Genomic DNA, 21664 nt, shown 5'->3' on the forward strand with positions numbered 1-21664 from the left:
AGAGTTTAATAAAGGATCTTACTCACCCCTCTTCCTCAACCAGCTCCGCCTCATTTCTTCCCTCCCTTTCGTAGAAATTGCTCAGGAGTTGGTTCACAATCTTTAAAATCTATTCCAATCAAGTGTTTTGCCACTTCACTTGTCCAAACAACAGTTACCCTCTATTTTATTAATATTAGTAATCACTTTTCAATCCTTACATTACTTGACCTTCCAATAATAGCAAGCTCCTTTAAATTATTTAACTGGTTTCCAGAACTCGGATGTTCTCCATTTGCCCCTTTCTTTTCATCTAGGCTTTGGGATTCTCATCTTTTCTCCATGATCTCTTCACGTTAAAGGGCCTCGGGACCTTATTTCCTTGATCTGCATTTACTTTATTCTACTTCCCAAGAAGCCCTGGTGACAGAGCTGGTTACAAATTGAACCCTTAACCCAAAGGTCAGCAGTTCGAACCAACAAAATACTCAGGGAAAAAGATAAGCTTCCTGTTCCCAGATTCAAAAACTCAGAAACCCTAGGAAGCAGTTGTACTCTGCCCGTGCCATGAGTTGGGACTTGACTCTGCTCGGCTGGATGGCAGTGTTTTTGTTTTATTTTCATTCCTTTAAAAACCATCTACATGCCAATGACTTCCAAAGTGAGAGCTCCTCATCCGCATCCCCTAACACAAAATTCCGAGATCCCGCTGACCGTGTGGTAGCATCGAAGATTAGAAACTTAAAACTTAACATGTCCAAAATTGAACTTTAGAAGGTTTTCTACCTAAACTTGATCTACCTGCAGTATTCCCTGTCTCAGTTGTTGACAATCTCTCTTTTCAATGGCTCAGAGTCACTCATTCTTGACTCTGCTCTGCCATATCCCATCTCCAGTCGTTTTAAGAAATCCTGTTGGGCTTCGGAATACATCCAGACTGACTACTTCTCACTCACTCCTTGTCTCAAAAGCTTCTTAACTTATCCCCTTGCTTCTACCCTGAATTCATTCACCTGAGCAGCCAGTGACATGTCACTCCTTTGTTCAAAACCCTGAAGCAACGCCCAGTTTCACTTCCAGTAAAAGCTAAAATCTTTAAGTGGCCTATACCATACATCATCTAACCTCTATTTCTTCTCATTTTATCTTATAATATTCCCCCCTCAATTATAAGGCTCCATGCAAACTTACCTCCTCTTTGAAGATATTGGACATACCTAGAGGATTTTAAATTGGCCAACCCTGCTAGTTGAAGCATTCTTTCCCAAGAACCTGTAAAGCTAACTATCTCATCTCTTTTAAGTCAATGCTCAAAAATATCCATTTCAATGATTTCAACACCCAATTAAAAACTGCACTGCGCCCTTCTCTATTCCCCTGACATTTCTGATCCTTCTAACCATATTGGTTTTTTTCTCCCTAACAACTGTTATTTATAATACACGATATGGTTTGCTTTTTTTTTATTATATCATTTACTACTTCTCCCAGAGTTAAAAGGTTTAAGTGTGATCAACTAGCATTTTTGTCTGCTTGTCTTACTGGTATAGCCCATGCAACAGAATGTTGCCTGGCATTCATGTTCTCAAGATATGAATGAACGAATGAAAGTGGTGGTCAAAATTAGTTTCTCAAGATAAACATTATGTCAGAAATATCCAACAATACAAGAACAGAGTAGGTAAGAAATAAATACTTGATTCCTTCCTTCACTCAAAAAGTACGTGCTAGTCAGTGAATAAAAAGACAGATAGTGACCTTACCACCGAGTGCTCAATAGAATTCGATGGGACGACTGAATTAATAAAGTAGACAAGTAGTTATCTTAACAGGACTTATCAAATCTATATTCTGCTATAGCACTGCTAGCTTAATAAATGAATGTAAATATTATGAAGTATGAAGTAGAGGATGAATTCTTTAATTAATAGCATTGATTATTTTAAAACACAAGTACAATATAATGCTCTCAAAGAGTTTTTCCAAGTTCTCCCAAGTAGACTCATTTTCTAAAACTTTCATTATTGAGTAGAGCATCAAGACCAAGTCTTTTTTTAAAATAAATCTTTTTATTGGGGGCTCATTCAACTCTGATCACAATCCATACATACATCAATTGAGCAAAGCACCCTTATACATTCATTGCACTCGTCATTCTCAAAATTCACCTTCCACTTGGGTTCCTGGAATCAGCTTGGTTTCCCTTTCTTTCCCCCTTCCTTTCCCTCCCCCCAAGTCTTTTTAAAAATTTTTTTTCAACACCAAGTCTTCCAGTTTACAAACTCATATTCTGTATCACTCACCAATAAACACGGTGTTTATTAACCTACCTTTCCCTCCACTCAGTGGTTTTAAGTAGAGAGCCAAATCTTCAACACACTTCTTTGCAACCTCATAGTGTTTGTTCTCACCTAGATTACTACTCAACTTTATTGACTGGTGATCTGGGACCTGAAAGAAAAAAGAACAAAGAAAAATTACATAATACATTCTCCAGCCCATGTCATTATTCTTCATAACCTTGATTGTAATATTGAGGAACATATAACTAAAATATGGCAATAATACAACAGTCATTTAAGTAAAATTAAATACCTTATCTATATTCTAAGAACCAAGAAAAATATTACAATTATACTTACTACCCAGGCCTGGGTGAATTAATTAAGGGGACGGGGAAAGTACGTAGTTAATAGTACTGCCTCAGTGCTAAGGTCTTGGTCTGCTATCTCAGCTATGATGAAAAATATTAAAATTAGGAAGAAAGTTACACAGGTTGTCTGTATACCTTTGCAAGTCTAACGTACTTCAAAATAAAAAGTGAGGGGGGGAAAGGACAGAGATTCTTTCCCCCTCATAGCATTTTAACACCTTTTTACTACACTATTGACTTACTATATTTAGTGGTTATGGTCCGTCCCCAATGCTCTGAGCCAAAAGTCAGAACTTAGATTAGAAACTAAATCGCTGTCACAACAGTGCTCCAAACTAGAGCTAATATGAAAGTTCGATTTAGTTTAAGCAGTATTTATTGAATACGTCACATGTTCCTGGAATAGTTTTAAGTGATATCTGTATTGGTGAGCAAAAGGGAAAAATTCCAGATCTTTGTAGAACTTAATTTCTAGTAGAGCTGAGAGGAGGCAGTCAATAACAAACAAACACAATAATTGGGAATACTGGAAAGGGTTGCAATTTTAACTGGAGTGGCCGTGATCGGCCTTCTTAAGAATGATGACATTTGAATAAAGACTTGAAAGGGGTGGGGCTGAGCATTCTGTGAGAGAGAGGCGCACTAGCGATGCCTTGAGGAAGGGAACATGCCAGCATAATTGCCAACTGGCTGGGAGGCACTGGGACTTAAGCCGAAGGAGTGATGAGGACAGTTGTAGGCGAGAGATCATGTGGCTGAAGAGGAGACAGAAGCCACACTGTAGAGGTCTGTAGAATATTTTAAAAACCAATTATGACAATAGATATAAAGGGTATGATACAATACCCAACCTATAAAACAAACATCAAGTCAAGTCATACTCATAATGACCCTATACGCCATGGTTGACATGTTACATAGTTTGCAAGACTGTAACAATTTCTAAAGCAGGCTGACACAGCTACCTCCCACAAAGTAGTTTGTGGGTGCAAAATGCGCTATTGAGCCACAAGGGCCCCTTACCTAACCTCCGCAGACACTTAAGTAAATGATAGCTAATATTGTTATCAAGTCTTTAACTTTTATCAGCTCTAAAACACAACCATTTGCAAGAGATACATTATATGCAACACTAAGAACAAAGTGTTGTTAATGAAACTGTGGCCCACTATCAATTATAGATGTACCTTGATTTGAGTATCTAAATTCAATATAATATGGCTTGAAGTGAAATTTTGTTTTAAAAGGAAAATTTTAAATACCAGGATAATATAAGCACGAAGCATTTTCACTCTCTTAATTTTTTAATAAGCGATTAATCAGAAAAGTCCTTACTTTCTTACTTTAATATGTAGTACATGATGTATAGAATTTCATCTTCGTCCTCACCTGTAAAATGGGGATAATAACTACCTGAAGAGCTATGGTAAGGATTAGTAGTAACAGATGCACAAACTAGGTTCTAGATAAATGTAAGCTATAAATTTTAGGCTCTCCCTGATTTAGCAAACTGATTATAAACATGTATTACTCACACTGCAGCACCAGTACTATCGCGTATGTTTTATTTTATATAAATGCTAAGCTAATTTTATATTCTCATTTAAAATATAATTCTAAAAGTCAAGAACAAAACATCCTCCACTGAAGTTTTCGGCTGATTGAAATAGGATAAAACATTGACATGTTTCTTTGCATTATAAACTATAGATATTTTATGTGTAAAAATGTTCCTTATATTTCAAAACCAATTCTAAACACACATTTCGGCCAGAAGATTGAAATGCTCTCACAGAAAAACACAGAACTGTAATGGGATTTATGGTTTGGCATAGGTATTTACAGAACTGTCTAAAGAAAATCTTGCATTGGTCATGTATTAGTTATGAAAATGAAATGAATTGATATCTATTTTTCACTAAATATACTTTGTATTTCTCAAAGAACAAAGTTCAGTCATAATTATACATTAAAACCTTGGAAACTTACCTGGGCTCCAACTAACTGGAGAAGTGCAAAATTGACAGGAAGTACATCAATGTCTGTGTTGATGGCAGTCTGGTCAAAAGGACAAGCTTTTCGGTGAAGTTTATTCAGGCAGGTCTTGCAAACCGTGTGCGAGCAACCTAAACTGATGGGTTTGTGCACATTCTCATCAAACTCATTATAGCAGATTGGACAGGACAGAAATTCTGTCCATTGAGCTGCCTGCACAGGCATTGTGGAAGCTGGATGCTCCAGTTAGCAGTCTAGCAGATCATTATTTTGCTGTGTAGTGTTTTGTAAGCTGGAAGTAAAAATTAACCACATATCATTAACATTTCAATGTTAACTATTTCAGAATCTAAAACACATTTGAATAATCTATATGCTGCTTTGAATGTATTTCTTAAATCTATTAAGTGAATTTTGTGAAATTTTTTCTAAACAGTATCACCAGAGTGCTCTCTCCAATTAAAGCCTATATACATACATACATGCATATGTCTTGGTTGACCATATAGTAGTTATCAAAGCTTTCAAGTATTTTTCTCAAAGACCATATTACATAAACAGAATACCTTCCTATATTCCTTTTTCAGTGACAAACTTGAACTGCTGGATTTTGTCTTGTTTTTGATTTTTCTACCACCAGTTTCCCTTGGATTACTATTCAAAACACATTAAAACATAGCCTACGAGTTGGTCAACTCTGGAACCTAGCAGATCTGAACTACAGTCAGTCAGTCATGTGTGAAAAAATAGCTCTGCCACCTTCATGACCAAGTTCCTTGGGAATATGTTCAACCTCATGAATGAGTTGACATTCATAACAACTTCACGAAGTTCAATAAGACATTCAATATGACAGCTTCATGAAGGAGAAAATCTCAAGTCAGACTTTGGCAGGAGGTTAATGGAGAATCCAGTCAATGTGTAAGGGAAGATGCTAATGATAGAGTTACATGTTTTGAAATGCTAAAGAGTGAAAAAAGAAGAAAGCAAAGAATGATGGTGATCACAGGCTACAGTGCCAGAATAAAATCAAGGAAATCCACTGGATTAATAAAATTTTCAAGTTTGTTCTACACCACTTTGCTTTAAGACTTCTATTAGTACCTGTTTTTTTAAATTACTGTGTACACCCATGTATCAGCTGAGTTTTTCAGCACATTAAAAAAATAATAATTAAATCATTTTATTTGGGGCTTGTACAACTATTATCACAATTCACACATATATCCATTGTGTCAAGCACTTTTGTACATTTGTTTCCTTCATCATTCTCAAAACATTTGCTTTCTACTTGAGCCCTTGGTGCTATCAGCTCCTCATTTTTTTCCCTCCCTCCCTTTCAGCACATTTTTAATGCAGTTTTTGTGGTAAAATTAGGTGCCTTGGCTGATATTCAGGCTGGCTTATACTCGAGTATATACGGTATTTATATTTTATTAATCATTTTATTGGGAGGTTCTTACAAATATTATGACAATCCATCATTCAATTATATTAAGCACACTTGTACATATGTTGCCATCAACATTTCCAAAACATTTTCTTTCTACTTGAGCCCTTGGGGGTAATCGGCTGCCCCACCCCTTGTGAATCTTTTTTTTTTTCCTTGTGAATCTTTGTTCCATTATATATTATTGTTATTTTGTGCCTTACATTGTCCATTGTCTCCCTTTACCCACATTTCTGCTATTCGCCGCCTTGGGGGGTGGGCTATATAGCCAACCTTGTGATGGGTTCCCCTTTCTCCCTGCCGTCCCCAGCAATTCTCTACCCTCCCTACTCCCATTACTATTTCTGAGGGTTTTATCTGTTCTGAATCCCATGCGTCAAGATAGTACCGGTTTTTGGTAAAGAAACCTAAAGAGGATTTTCACTTTTACAAAAGAACGTGAGAAGTGAAACTCATGGTTAGTGTTTATTTTGCAGCTAGCCACCAAAGAACCATTGTACTGGCTCAGGAGAAGCCAAGAGCGGGGTCGCCAAAGCTCTGTTCCCAGGAGCCCACTCAGCATCTCTGCATCACACACCATCACTTTGAACATTTTATGTTGAGGTTATTTTAGGTTTCAGGTATTATTTGGTATGATATAGGCTAATTTTTAAGTCAGAAAACTGAAAAATAAAGCCCAATATAAATTAATGCTAATTTTTCTTTAACACCATTCCCGCTTATAAATAGTTCAATGGAACATGCTACTTTCAGATGAGAGTGGGGACCTATACCTTACTAAGAAGAAGGTCCTATGAAAAAGTTATACAATAAAAGATTCATAATGATAAGTTTGTAAAAAAAGTAAAATCTAAATTTCTATATATGCTAACTATAGTTTAAAAATTATATATGTACATGATTAAAAGAAAGCAAACCAAAAAATGCATGGGGAGAATGCCTGAGTGAATTTCTCCTCTTAATTTCGAAGAATAAAATGTTCTACACGTTTTAGTAAAATACATAAAAAAAAGAAAAAAATTTTTAAATAAAATAAAAAACACAAAGTTTACTATCAAGACTGTTGCTATTAGCTACCATCTAGATAGCCCCTGATTCAGAGACCCCATGCACATAGGATCAAATCATTGTGATCCACGGGGTTTTTATTGGCTGATTTTTCCGATGTAGGTTGCCAAGCTTTTTTGCCTACTCTGTTTCAGTCTGCAAACCCCAATGAAATATGCACAGCAACAGCGTAAGCAGCAGGCCTTCACGGAAAGACCAGCGGCGGCTATGTCCTGTTATCTAATACAAAATTTTTTTGATCATTTACTAGAATACTCTATATTTAACAAATACAGTTTTCATCTCTTATGACTCAAAACGTACATAAGCCCGACAAAAAGCTTCCCGGTGAACAAGAAAACGAAATATTAAATGGTCAATTCTTTGTTCACAGACGTAAGTAAACCCCTAGTATATTAAAAACTCAGAGCAGTTCATTCAGACACAGCCACATTGTAAGACAGCAGGAGTGCTTCCAAGTTTCCTAGGCTGCAAATCTTTAAGGAAGCAGACTGCCTCATTTTTCCTCCACGGAGCAGCTAGTGAGTTTGACCTGTTAGCCTAGCAATTAGCAATCCAACGCTTCGCTCCTGGGACCACCAGGCATACTGAAATGTGCTGTTTAACACCATATACGCTCAGATTCAGAGAAAAGTATGTAATCAAAAGCATTCCCCATTAACTCGGCATTCAAATGAAAAATTCTGTTAGTTTTTATAGTTTTATAACAAGTCTAGAAAATAATTTGTTAAAAAGTAATTTTTCAGGAAAAAGTATCCTGTATTTTTAAGCAATTAACCCTTATGCAAAATATCCAATATCTTTATATTTAAAGTAGCCAAACATTACAAGTTATAATTTAGTTTACACCTTCCACACTCACATTGCCACACCTATGAATCCTATCAATCTGAAAACCAGTTTGTTTGCTTCTAAAGTCTTTATAAACACTAAGCAGGTGAATACAACAAACTAGTGTGTTAACTGTTCACTTTTCTAAGTTGCAGAATAGTACAAGGAAAAGGCCTTTGAGGAAAAGTGGATTTTATCTTAAGATCTACTACGAAAGCCCTATTTAGTTAGTAACTCCAACAATCAAATCAAGACACTCCATGTTATTTTTTTCTAATTGCACCCGTTTGGAAGAGCTAATTCAGTGGGCCAGAGTATTTCACGGGTGACTGGGTAGTAAATATGCTTTTCTTATTGAGTTTTCTAATATCTTAAATTAATTTACATTAAACTAAACTGGAAGTGAGGTTTAAACCACTCAAGTTCTAATCAGTCATATTTTCACCATCTGAATCAACTCAACAGTAGTGGATTTGGTCTATATAATTTTGGATCAGTCGTAGTGGCATGCTGGGTGAAGTGCTCAGATGCGAATCAAAAGTTTGGCAGTTCGAACTCATCCAGGCACTCGAAGACAGAAGGGCATTCCATAGGAAAAACACTTGGCAGTCTACTTTGATAAAAGACGTCTAGCCTTAGGAATCTTCTGGGTCAGTTCTACTCTGTCCCAGAGCTGCTATGAATTAGAACGGACTTAGAAGCAGTAGGTTTGGTGGGCTTTTTCCATATACAGTTTCAAACTATTCCAGAATATACTTGATAGCTTCATGTTATAAAAACCCATGATTTGGGATATAAAAATATCAGTAGCTTTAACATAATTAAAACCTAGAAGTTTAATTTCTACTAGAGATTGAATACCTTTCAAACATAAATTCTAGACCCCTTAATTAGGATAAAAAAATTCTCTGCCATTGAATTGATTCTGACTCATAGCAACCCTATAAAAACAGATTTTTATCTAGATCATGGAAGAAGCTTTATAGAGTCCACTAAAACATTTAACTAGTGTTGACAAAACTGGACAGTTATTTCTTTTAAAAAGACATTTTGGAAACTTCTACTAGAAAATATTTTTACATCTAGAAAAAAACCAATAGTCTTTCTAATTTATTTTTTTAAAAGTATCTAAATGGCAGCTAAGAAGATATATCAGTTTGTAAAATTTCTAGCTTTATAGTAATACACTTTAAAGTAACTTATTTGAGTCTTCAAAGTCTAAATTGCTAATAAAATAATTACAGTTAGTAATGAAGTACGTATTCATCTTAAAAGATATTCCCGACATTTTAAATTGAGAGTGGATTAAAAAGCACACAGCTCTAGACCAAGACCAAGCCTACTGCCATCACGTCAACTATGATGCAGACAACAATATAGGGACAGTAGAACTGGTCCCCAGGGTTTCCAAGGCTGTCAAATTGCATGCGAGCAAAAGCCTCATCTTCTGCGGAGCAGCTAGTGGGTCCAAAATGTACCCACCGCACAATCGCCCTAATAAAAACATTTAAAATTAGTTCACTAATTTCAGTTATTAGTTGCTAAAATTTAAGGAGGGATTGAAAGATAAAGCCTAACTAACACTAGTTACATATAGGTCTTCAACAAAATTTTATTCAAGTACTTTTCAGGCTATGAATGTTAATGCATTAAAATCAAGTTTTATTGGCACTTAATCCACTTATCACGCAATTCAATAGTTCAATCATAAAGCAGCTTTCATATGATGCTAATTGCTTAACTAAGAACAAGTTGAATAAACATATGCACTTTCATTTATTATTAGTCCACTATGATATTGTGAAAGAAGTGGGTTACCGGTTAGGCTGCTAACCACAGATTGAACCAGTCAGGTGCATCAAGAAAAACAAAACCCAAACCAAACTCCCTGTCACAGGGCTGATTCTGACTCAAAGTCACCCTTTACAACTGAGTCAGGGTGCCCCTGTGGGTTACTGAGGGTAACTCTTCATATATGAGGAGAAACTCTCATCAGTTTTTTGCTCCTGTAAAGAATTACAGGCTCAGCAATCCACAGGAGCAGCTTTTTCCTCTGTCCTACAGAGGTCGCTATGAGTCGAAGTGGCCCAATGGCAGTGAGTGAGATGCTATTATACAGCAAATTCAGGACCATGAGCACTTGATTTTAAAATGCCTGCATGAAGTTTACACCTTTTTCACTACTGTAAAAAAGAGACCATTATTCTATAATTTTGTTTGTTTATTAAAATGTGAACAGTACTAAACTTAAAGCTCAGGTATGTTAATTAAATCAAGCAATTTGTATTCTTGTTCACCTATGGAAGGAGTTTAAGTGATTGATAAGTTCGATACAGGCAATCTGAAGTTTCTAATTGACTTATATACAACCTATAGTTGAGTCAATTCTGTAAAGTCTACTATGTTAAACATTGGAAGCGCACATACAATGGTTCATAATACAAAGAGATTTTGTGACAAGCATCAAAATATTGCAATTATTATTACTGCATTATTAAAGATGTTCCAGTTTAGCTGGAAGTGTTTCAATGTTTTTATGCATAGAAAAGGACACAGATACAGTTTGTCATACAGGGTCACTGTGAGTCAGAATCAATTTGATAGCAATGGGTTTGTGAGGCAAAACAGGTTAAAAGCTAAAAAATAAAAAGAAATTATGAGCTATAAAACTCAAGTCCAAACTGAATCAAAAGATTGAGAGAAAAAAAGTTTAGAAAGATACATGACTCATTTGAAATCCACTATGGTGTTGAATTCAGTTTTTACATGAAATTTAACTTTCAAGCTTTCTAATATAGCAATAATGGGATAACTTTCTATTTTAAATAATATAACCAACATTTTGCTTCTTTAGGGATGACTAAACTTGAACAGGACTTATTTTCAAGAAAACATTTAATTATTCATTTGTGGCTACCAAATAATGGCCAATGGACACCTTTATCCGTCTACTTCCTAAATCCCTTAGCCTTTTGACAATTCTGACTTTAAAAGGACACTATCCCAAAGGTCTTAGTTTTCACATGTTTACTTATATTCCTATCATTTATTTCTGGGGAGAGCACTGATGCTCTAGAATAACACTTATCCAACTGTGAAATACAATGGGAACCACACATGTAATTTTAGTTATATTAAAAAAAAAAGAAACCAGTAAAATTAATGTTAAGAATGTATTTAACTTAACCAAGTTTACCCAAAATATCTTTCCAACTTGTAATCAATATGAAATACAGATATTTTAAATCTTCTGACAGTCTTTAAAATTAGGTGGCTATTTAACACTTAGAACCCATCTCGGTACTTGAAAAAAAAAAAAACCCATCTCAGGTCATACATACTAGTGGCATTTCAAGGGCTGCATTGTAACACGTGGCTAGGATTGCAGAGTTGCACCTGTATTTAAGATGATTGATACTCAAGTCGCAACAGAAAACTCTGATGATCAGAAAGATGCAACTTATAGCATTCATGAGACTGGATGCAAAACATCAACTTATTTTGAATTTCAGCTGGCTTATTTAACCACACACTTCCTTTTCTCATCACCAGAAAGTGAAACTTCAGTCTAACAAAAACAGTAAGTACTTATTATGACCCTGTTAGGCTCTGTTGAGTTGGAAGGACTTGACAAGAGTGGGTTTAACTTTTGGTTTGGAATATAAATCTTTTTAGCGTTCCTTGGTATTTCAAACCATAGAAGTTCTATTGAATGTAAAACCCTGAATTTGTTTTTGTTTGTTTAGTCGGGGTAGTGGGGGTGGGGAAATGAAGTACCCCCACCCCCACCAAGTGGAAGATACAGCCAATTAGAAAAGCAAAGTGAATTAATGAAAACACATGAACAAAGAACATATGAGCCCTTTTAGATGTCAGGTTATTGTAAGTAAAAAGAGTCACAATAGCTTAAAGGATCCACTAATGAACATGATTGCATTTAAGTCCTCAAAGAATGGAAGACTGCTTGAATTTTAACACTTATTCTTCCCCAATACCCTGGGATACACATCTAACATTTTGTTTAGTAATTTTCCCAACTTTAACATTTAGAAAATACGAATTTCCAATCAACAAAATGGCAATTATTGAAAACAAACAACAAAACCGCTGCTTAACAAAATACATTCAACTTTATTTCACTCTCTTCAAGAATTGAAGTTAAAAGCATATGGACAGGTTGTGTATTGAGAACACTGGTGTAGCTTTGATAGAAAATAAAAGGTGGTGATAAGACGAGCATCCGTCCACGACCTATTCTTAATGGTTCAAAGTGCCTTCACTAATCTGTATATTAAGTCATAATGAGGCTTCATAGACAAACACTTATCTTACTTTTGGGTAAAATTAGATCAGTTTGGTGTATTAACATTAGGCTCTCCGGCTATTCAAAAGTTCCTACTGCAACATGCAAGTATGACTAATAATAAACGGTGGGGGTGGGGTGGGGAAGATGGGCAAGCCACTTTATTTTGGATACAGTGTCATTATAATCACAGAGGGGTAAAGAGAAAAGTAGCAATTACAAGGAGAGAACCTAGGTGATTAAGAAAAATAAATGAAACCGGTTAAGAATCACTGGATTAGATCTACTTATGTCAGTGATTACTTGAGACTATTTTTGTGCCAAGGCTGTATTTGCGGGCATCTTCAACTCATCTTCTGTGAACCTTAGGGGGTGGGGGGGAAATAACAGCTACCCTCATCACATCCCTTCCTGAACGCCGAGGACCGAAAAGTGGAGCTGTTTCTCTGAGAAACAAAGATGCTTTCTACCATTCTTCTAAGATGGTGGAAGAGTCCTCCTCAGGAGACCTCCCCAAGGAGGAAAAATGAAAGAAAGCCAGAGCAGAATTCCCTGGCTCTGTTTCGTGCCGTCGCTCCCTTCACAGCCCCGGTGCAGCCCCTGTGCTGGCGGGGGTGGGGTGGGGGGGAGGGTTAGCTCCCTCTGGAGAGGGTGAACCTTCCCTGGGCATTGTTTGCCCCGGGTCCCTATTTACCACTCAGATCGCCTCCGCCACCCCTGCGCTGGGGTCTCCAGAAGCTACAGGGCAGAACCACCACGAGCACCGGAAGACCTGCTCCAAGCGCCCCTCTTATTAAGTGGTGTTCGGGAAAGAGAGACCTGGCTTTTGCTTGAGAGGGGTTTTTAGGGGTCAAAGGCATCCTCTCCACCACTGTCGAAGGAGGTGGCCATTTGCGCTGCCCGCTCCGCCATCGAAAGAGCCCTGCCAGGGCCAGGGGCCGCATCAAGCCCCGGGCTCCCGGCGCGTCCGGGTGTCAGGGGCGGCCCTCCGTTCCCGGCCATCGGATCACCGGCAGCGACGGGAGACAGGGCCGCGCAACGAGACCACTCTCCCTCCCGGCGGTCGGAGACCGGGGACCCGGACTGGGGCCCGAGCCGCGCTGTGCCCGCCCCCGCCCTACCTGAGAGGGCCCGGGCGGGGTCGCTAAGGGCCGCTCCTCGGAGCCCCGCGACGGCGCGGCTCGGCGACGGAGGCGCCTCGTCTCGCCGCGGCAGAGCTCGGCGGCGGCTCTACGACCTCAAACTCCATCGGGAGCTACAGGGACAGCCCCGTTGGCGGCGGCGGAGGCCGCGACGGGGCCTCCTCCTCCTCCTCCCTCCGCCTCCTCCTTCTCACCAGGAGGCGGACCTGGAGGGATCCCGACCTAGTTATCGCGAGAAGATACTACCCACGTAACGCGAGACTACGCAAACCCGGGAGTTGGGGAGATGGGAGTCCCCTAGTTGGCCACCTAAACTGCGCTTCAGCTTCCCTCTGTTAGAGCAGATCCACCCCCATCACGTGTCGTGGGAGATCGGGAGCACTGTGGGAAGCACTGTGAGGACTCGGGAAGGCGAAGGGGTTGATGGGAAACTCCCTGCACATTCATCGGGTCCTGCAGTCGGCCTTCCTTGACACAGGCTCCAGGAGCCAAGTGCCTAGACTTGTCTTCTTGAAAAAAAAAAAAAACACACAGTGGAGAGGAGCTGATATCAAGGGCTCAAGTAGAAAGCAAACGTTTTCAGGATGATGGCAACAGATGTACAAATGTGCTTGACACAATGGATGCATGTATGGACTGTGGTAAAAATTGTACGAACCCCCAATAAAATGATTTAAAAACAAACCACAGTTGATTGTTGACTAGACACTGTTATATTAACGTACCCTCCATCAATTAAATGCTGACTGAATCTTTCCACTCCAACATCCGAAAGCCACTGCAATTAATTCCAACTTGAACTGCTCTACGGGGTTTCCAAAGCTACGAGTCTAGGAAAGCAGACTCTCATACCTACCTCTCCCCTGACCATAGCCTCGACAGCCGTTTTTAATCTTACCGCTAGCATTTTAGTGCTTAACCCACTGCACCCTCTACACAGGTATCCTGACGGAAATCTCTGATTTAAAAGAACCAAAGCATTTGTTTGCCAACGTAAACATACTTTATCTCTTATTAAAGAGAAAAATGAGCTCCTCAAAGTTAGCAAGGAGCAAAATTCATAAATTCTGACATGCCTGTCTCAAATATTTGTTAGAAGGGTTTTCCACAGTGTTTTAAGGTAGGAATTATCTCCTTTTTAAAAGTATAAATGCAGAAAACTGGGGCTAGGGATAAAACAAATTAACAAGGAAATCATGACTACAATGCGCGAGGTCATGTATTTAATAAACATTGTTTTTATTTAAATGTTGTTCATACACTCCACAAAATATTCCTAAAAGGCAGATACTGAGAAACTGATGAACACAAGAAAATCACTATGAATGGTAGATAAACTTTTTTTTTTTTTGGTAGATAAACTTTAAGCATCTCCCAGTACGGAACCAGATGTCCAACAAAATCATCCATAGAAGTAAACCAACAATTTACAAGACAAATAGAAAAGTTGCTTATAAATTATGAGCATTAAAAAGGGGGAAAACGTATGGTTATAACTGTTTGTGTGACAGTGTGTTGTTTTCTTAAAAAGATTTATTAGCCTGGTTAATTAGCCCTTTCCATGCATTTTCTTGTATTTATGAAATCCATGCCAGAACAGTTGAAAATTGTTCATTTGTTTCCCAGTCCATCGGACAGTATTGGTCCTATAATTTAATAATAGTAATTCTTGAAGGTGGCTTGACCATATTAAAATTTATACTTCCATCCTCCTTTCCCTGGCTTTCCCTGTTTTTACTCTAGACTAATTTTAAAAATTCTAGCACATGTTGATTTTACTCGGTCTCCCACCACTAGAACATTTCATGAGAACAGGTATTTTTAAAAATGAGTGGATACCCTAATTTCTAGTATATGTACATAGTACAGACTCTGTAAATATGTATTTGTGGATAAGTGATTAAAGAAACTTTCTGCCTTTACAATTCACAGTAGACAAAACATAATAAAGGCCTCTATTCCTACTTCCAGTTTATTTCTTATGTAAACACGGTAATTACATCCAAAGAAAGACAGCAGGATTTTCTCTCACAATAAAGAACTACTTTTCATGATCTTCTATACATAAATGCAATAAAAGGGGCACTTGAACTCAAGCACATTTTGCAGCAGTTTCTTAAATATCAGAAAGAGACAACTGAAAGAGAATGTTTTAAATGAATAAATTCTATACTTTGCCATACCTGCATTTTAAAAAGATTCCATTTTTTTCTGAAATTGTTTAGACAAGTCATGCGGACAAACACGCTTCTAGGAATGTTTTCAAGTTACTCTGTGCTATTAAACATAAATAAATAATAATAAATAACATCCATCACTTTTACAAAACCCGACTCCCTTTCCCACGCAAGTTTCAAAGTGCATTACCAAAAAAAAAAAAGATTCACAATAATCTTACAAGGCACACATAAAATTTAAAGATAGCTCAGTGGTGGTTTCTAAAAGCATCCAAGATATTAGAAACACATTTCTCAAAAAACAACAAAAAAATTTTACTCTTCTTCTGCCCTAACCTCCCACCTACATAGTCTTCCCTCCAAAAAATTTAATGTAGGAAGCAGTAAGGAAGAAAAATATTTCAATCACAAGTAAACGACTTCTGAAAGGGATGTATTTCCATGTCTACAAATGGTCAAACAATCATAGGTCAAATAGGAAACAAATTATAGCATTAAGTTATGTTCTCCAGTGGAAGAAAAACACAATTTACTTAGATTCTGTCTCCAATAGAATACTCAAATTCTAAAACACACTTCTCTGGATTTTCCTTTCTGTTGGGAAGAATTAAATACATGTAAAATATAATTTTCTACCTGGAGGCAATCTTAAAAATTATGAAAACCTAAGTTATTATTTTACATAGGAAGGTAAGAGAAGCTCACTGAGAGTGGCCTGCCCAGCGTCACTAACAAGCAATCTGAATCATAAAGTCAATTTTCTTATCTGGAAAATAAGAAAGCTGGATTACCATGTCTCCCCTCCAGAGTTAAAATTCTATGCAGGGAATGTTTTTCACAAAGCTTTCACAAAAAAGATATTTAACATTCATCACCAAAATTCTACATTAGGAAACTTCTTACAAATGCTACAAAATATATTACATTGGAAAATCTGAAAGGCCTTCAGTAGAATGAAATATAGCAAAAGTTCTACATAAAACTGAGGTAAAAGGAGAAGAAACGGTCTCTTTCAAAGTAAGCTATAGCCATGCCCGGCTTTCTTACTAAAGTCTATCCTGTTTAGAGAACATGATTAAAAATCTTTGTTCTAACGAGAGAAACTTTGTCTTGTATGTCACTAGGGATATTAGAGAACAGCTTATAACATGATCTGAAACCGTAAGGTAACCCCGTGATCATGGTTTTTGCTTTTGGCACATTTCTGGGAATACAGAAAAAACTGGAGGGGGGGTGGTTTGAAGTTGTTTAATCAACATTTGGCAGATGACAATTTTACAAATGAAAACACTTGTAATTAAAATTTAAGAAGTCCTAATAGCTACTCATGTTTACACTATTTATTCCAGTGACAGCTAGAAAATAATGCTGCTTCAAAAGTAATAATTAATCGAGAAACCATTGGCACACGTAACATGAATGACTCTCAAAGGCATTAAACTGAATGGGGGAGAAAGTCTCAAAAGATTAAAATAGTCAAGCCCATTGCCATGAAATAGATTCCAACTCAAGAGAGAGTAGAACTGCCCCCAGGCTGTAAATCTTCAATGCACATCTTTCAGTAGATTCCAACTACTAGTCTTTAGGTTGGAAGCTCTAATATTCCATTCTTAGGACAAAATTGGAACAATGGAGAACACATTGGTTTGTGAAGGATTAAAATGAGAGGAAGGGCTGACCACAAAGGGACAGAATGAGGAAATGTTGCGAGGTGATGGAATTGTTCTATCTCATCCGTGTGATAAATGTATAAATCTATACCTGTTAAAATGTAACAGAATTGTTTGCCCAAAAGAGATAAACCTTACTATATGTTGATTATGGAAACAATAAACATGATAAATTCAGAATTTCTAAGAAATGTAATTTTTTAGAGCTTCATGCTAACGGTATTCAGCTTACTGACCAGAAAAATGATTCAGTGCAATTGTTTTAAATAAAATCAAGAAACTTACATCCAACTCATAGCTTCTAAACTATGTATCGTAGCAACTCAAGGAAATTAAATGAAGGACAATTAGGCCACATAGGCTATTCTGCTATTCCCAAGGGAATCTGAATGTGTTCCTTTACCGTTAAACTTGAACAGATGCCCTTCTGTTTAGTTTAGAATCCAACAAGAGTTAAAAAAAACAAACAAGTTTATCAGACCTCAAAAGCTACTTGTACCAGTAATTTTGTGATTTATTCTTCTCGTTATCTTAATTCTTTAACGTTCTTTTACATTTAAGTGCATTATCTAGAGCAGTGGTTCTCAACCTTCCTAATGCTGCGACCCTTTAATAGTTCCTCATATTGTAGCCACACCCCCAACCATAAAATTATTTTCGTTGCTACTACATAACTGTAATTTTGCAACTGTTATGAATCAGCTGACCCCTGTGGGTCATTTGACCCCAAAGGGGTCATGACCCACAAGTTGAGAACTGCTGATCTAGATAGAGACTGCAAATCAGAACCTAGAAATACTGTTGGACCTCATTGTGTCAATGAAATCAAGATTTAAAAAAGGAAAAAAAAAGAGAGAGGAACACTATTTTGTAGGCATACCACTGGTACTTATAACATGAAGTGAAAGAGAATTCCATCAGTTTCTCTGCCTTCCACAACTTTTGACTCTTACTAGACGTTCAGAAAGGATAGCGTGTCTGTATATGTTCTTAGGCTGGCCAAATAGGTCCCAAAGACAGGTGGGGTGGGAGAAGGAACGCAACATTGCAAATGTGGCATTCCTACAGAAATACTTGGTTAAAAGAATGATAGAAGGTTAACATAGCCAAATATATGGTTTTAATTATAAAAGATCTTGCCTTTTTAGATCAGGCCTAGGTAATTTTTCACCACTGCTTCTACCATGGACAGAAGTCAAATGCTTTTTGAGGGCAGATTTGTGCTTGAAATCCATGTCACAACAGTGGCATTTGTATGGACGATCCCCACTATGTATGTTCAAGTGGTCCTGAAGGGTGCTTTTGGCAGTAAAGGTTTTCAAGCACACAGTACACTGAAAGGGTCGTATGCCCATATGCCCCCGAATGTGCCGGTTGAGGTTTTTCTTCTGTGTAAATGTTTTTCCACACTGTAAGCACAAGAAGAGTTTATGTATCTTGAGATGGCGCAGGTAGTTTTCCACGTGAAGAAAACCTCGGGGGCACCGCGGGCACTGGTGTCTCAGTGAGTAACTCTCCTCCAGATTCGGAATCTCATTCACTGTACCCTGACTTCCTTCTGAATTCTCACAAAACATGCTCTGGCCTTGATTCCCAGGAATCTCTGTCACTCTGTTCTCAACTGTAGAATTAATCAGGGAATGCTGGGTTTCAGAGAAATACATGCTTGCTTTTGAAGAAGTACAAGGCTGTGAAAATTGCCCATTTCCCACACTATCTGTACTAATAGATTCCACACGAAGGATACAAATTTCATTGTCTTTAAAAGCTATGTCTGCTGTAGACAGCTCTGGTGATGTTGTTTCTTTTCTCTCCGATGTCAAACTCTCTATGGTGGTCTGTAAAGCGTTGCTTTCCTCTTCTTTAACGTGGAAATCCATGCTGACAGGACTATCTTCTGAAATTTCAATGATCTCACAGTCTTTATCCAAACGAGCTTCTTCATTCTTAACATCCAGATCAGAGGACTGACACAGGTCGGTGTGCGGGTTGTTTTTCATCGCAAGATCAATTTCCAGGTACTTTGACAAAGCTTCTGTGCATTTTTCCACAATGTGAACCATCTGCAGGTAACTAGCAGCAGTCAAATATTTCAGGAGTTCTTTCCTTTTAACTTCAAGTGCTCCAGTGTAGCAAGAGAGCAGCAATTTTCTGCCCACTTCGGCACTCTGCAAGATGGTGATTCTGACATGTTTTGATTGAGTGAGTAAGAACTGATCTCTCATGAAAGTGGAGCAAGCAGCCAAAATCACCTTGTGCCCCTGGAACTCGGTGTCATTAATGTAAATTGATACATCACAAAACAAATTCTGCTGTCTCAAAAGATTCATCTTCTGTAAGACCACATCTCCTTGCTGTTCAAACTGGAAGTGTAGAACATCAGACTCAGCGGCCATGGTCACAATCTAAGCAAAATAAAACATACATCGATGCAAGTTAGGGGGATGCTCTCCTCTAGTGTGACCATAAAACAACAAATCCAAAACCCAAGTTCTAATCTGGTTGCTGGGAGCGAATCCCTATCCCACTATCTTAAAAGTCTGGGAATTATAATGCATGTCTGTGATCTTGTAGCACATTTTTCATTCTTTTGCTCCGTAGTTACCATATTAATTAATAACACGATGCATAATTCTGTCACATATTAAGTTTCTATTGTCTCTTTTGCTAAATTGCATGTCTTATGATCAAGATACTTTCTTAATTCTGAATACCCATTAGCAAACAGTACCCACCACAAAGTATATCATATCTCTCAAATCTGACACCTTAATGTTTTCTCCAAAATTCCCACTCCCCACCCCTACTGCAGGTCTGCGTGCTTTTAACCTAAACCATTGTCATGCCTTTCACCAGTTCTCCTTGGCCCGTTCTCTTATACTCAAAACTTTCCTCTTATCACCGAATTCCCTTCAAATAAAACTCAAAACATTTTTGCTCTTCTACTTTATATTCTCCACCAGTCCCTTCTGTCGCCAGGTCAGACTAACCAGCCTCTTTACCCGGTATGCAAGATCCCCCACGGGCCGCACGAACCCAACTTTATCCGCCATTATTCTCTATTTCATTCTCGAGTTTCCTTATTTCGTTTTTTCAGCATTGCCCAGAGGAAGCGCCTGAATACGCCTTTGGACGTGTTTGACTCGCGCCTCACATTCCTTTTTCCGTTCAGTGGTTTGGTTCCGTCACGGCTCTAGTAAACGACAACTACGGTGACCCTCCCGTCTTGCCCGCAAGGACCGCTCGCATCGCACTGCAGCGGGATGGAGGAGTCCTTGGACCAGCACGGGGCTGGCAGGGGGCGGGGGAGCTCCGGACCACCTGTTAACTGAAGCCGGACAGCAGGGGACCCGCAGAGAGCTCCCCTGCTCGGCGTGCAGGGGTCCCCCAGCCCTGCCTGCCAGTCACGGCGCTGGGGTCCCGGTGCACGGCGCTCCAGAGCAGCCACGGGCGCCGCACCCTGCCACCGCCTCCACCGCCTCCGCCGCCTCCCGCCTCCAGGCCCGCCACCAGCCCGCGCCTTCCTCCCGCTTACTCACAGACTCAGAAAAGTAGCCTAGGTTTCCGCAGCGGCGGTGGCCGGAGCCGGAAATGAGACGGGGGAAACACATCCGGTGTCAACCTGCTTTATGCTACACCGGCAGCCGGGGCGCCCCGGAAGGACATCTTTAAATGCTCTCCCTTCGGCGCTCCCTCCCACGCCGTCCCCGCTCCCGGTAAGGACTGAGAGGCGTCGGTATTCTGGCACGCTCCATCGTCCGTTTCTGGGTTTGGTCATTAAAAATCGGTCCCCTTCGTGAGTTCTGGAAAACCTCATTGGAAGCGAGGGCGGGAATTGGGGTACAATGCATCGAACTAGGTGCTAGTTCGTCCGCAGAGTCCTTACAGGTTATAACTGGGCGGGGCCTCTCCTTGCCACGCCTAGCTGCAATTTAAAGAGTGGGAGGGAAAAGGTTACCAAAAGAGTTTACCTTTTTACTGAGAGCCCTGGTGGCGGAGCAGGCTACCCTTTAGAGATGCTAACCACAAGGAGAAAGAAAGGCTTCTATTCAAGTATACATTCCCATCCTTGGACTCTTGATTGCAGGAGTTTGCTATTTCGTAATTATCAACACCTGGTCCCACCCCTGTGCCTTTAGCTTCACCACTCCGGCAGCCAAGTTTAGAGCAAAACTCTGCGTCTTTGGACCTGCCATTTCCTCGGACACACATTTCAAAAACATGCTTATTAATTAGTTGACCCCTATTATGGAGCCTGTAACCCCTTTGCTACCTTCATTTTTTGCACTTACCAAACCTGTATTGAACTAACTTTTGCCCAGGTTTATTCCTTCATTGTTAACTGCCCTCACGTTGGTCCCTAATGGCAGCGTGACTGCATCAGGCAGGACCTAAC

At 38.9% G+C, this 21664-nt stretch overlaps 2 protein-coding genes across 6 annotated transcripts in view; both read right to left on the reverse strand.

Annotated features, from left to right (window-relative positions):
- Positions 1 to 13631, reverse strand: part of RC3H2 (ring finger and CCCH-type domains 2) — a 54002-nt gene extending 40371 nt beyond the window's left edge. For 3 of the 4 annotated variants that reach the window (XM_075560451.1, XM_075560453.1, XM_075560454.1), the window contains exons 1-3: positions 13401 to 13630; positions 4622 to 4919; positions 2310 to 2430 (exon numbers count right to left, since the gene is read on the reverse strand). In XM_075560451.1, coding sequence (XP_075416566.1) covers positions 2310 to 2430; positions 4622 to 4852 — 352 coding nt within the window. In that variant the 5' untranslated portion in view covers positions 4853 to 4919; positions 13401 to 13630. Of the gene's footprint in view, positions 1 to 2309; positions 2431 to 4621; positions 4920 to 13400 lie in introns of all 4 variants that reach the window. The other variant, XM_075560452.1, reaches the window with a different exon arrangement.
- Positions 13632 to 14678: 1047 nt separating this feature from the next.
- ZBTB6 (zinc finger and BTB domain containing 6) lies at positions 14679 to 20858 on the reverse strand. 2 transcript variants are annotated; one of them, XM_075560456.1, is made up of 2 exons: positions 20808 to 20858; positions 14679 to 19673 (listed from the first exon to the last, which is right to left on the reverse strand). In XM_075560456.1, exon 2 carries the CDS (start codon positions 19662 to 19664, stop codon positions 18393 to 18395), a length of 1272 nt encoding a protein of 423 aa, XP_075416571.1. In that variant the 5' UTR covers positions 19665 to 19673; positions 20808 to 20858; the 3' UTR covers positions 14679 to 18392. The 2 variants fall into 2 exon arrangements, with proteins under 2 accessions (XP_075416571.1, XP_075416570.1); XM_075560455.1 differs by lacking the exon at positions 20808 to 20858 and adding an exon at positions 20271 to 20720.
- Positions 20859 to 21664: the final 806 nt, after the last annotated feature.

Source organism: Tenrec ecaudatus, chromosome 10 (genome assembly GCF_050624435.1).
Source record: "Tenrec ecaudatus isolate mTenEca1 chromosome 10, mTenEca1.hap1, whole genome shotgun sequence".
In the NCBI taxonomy this organism is placed as follows: Eukaryota; Metazoa; Chordata; class Mammalia; order Afrosoricida; family Tenrecidae; genus Tenrec; species Tenrec ecaudatus.

Excerpts from the sequence above, each read along its gene's own strand:
- ZBTB6 (XM_075560455.1), bottom strand. The coding sequence starts at position 20,321 with ATGGCGGATAAAGTTGGGTTCGTGCGGCCCGTGGGGGATCTTGCATAC. Across the intron at positions 19,674-20,270 it reads TGGGGGATCTTGCATACCGG|ATTGTGACCATGGCCGCTGA; the intron begins GTAAAGAGGCTG and ends TATTTTGCTTAG.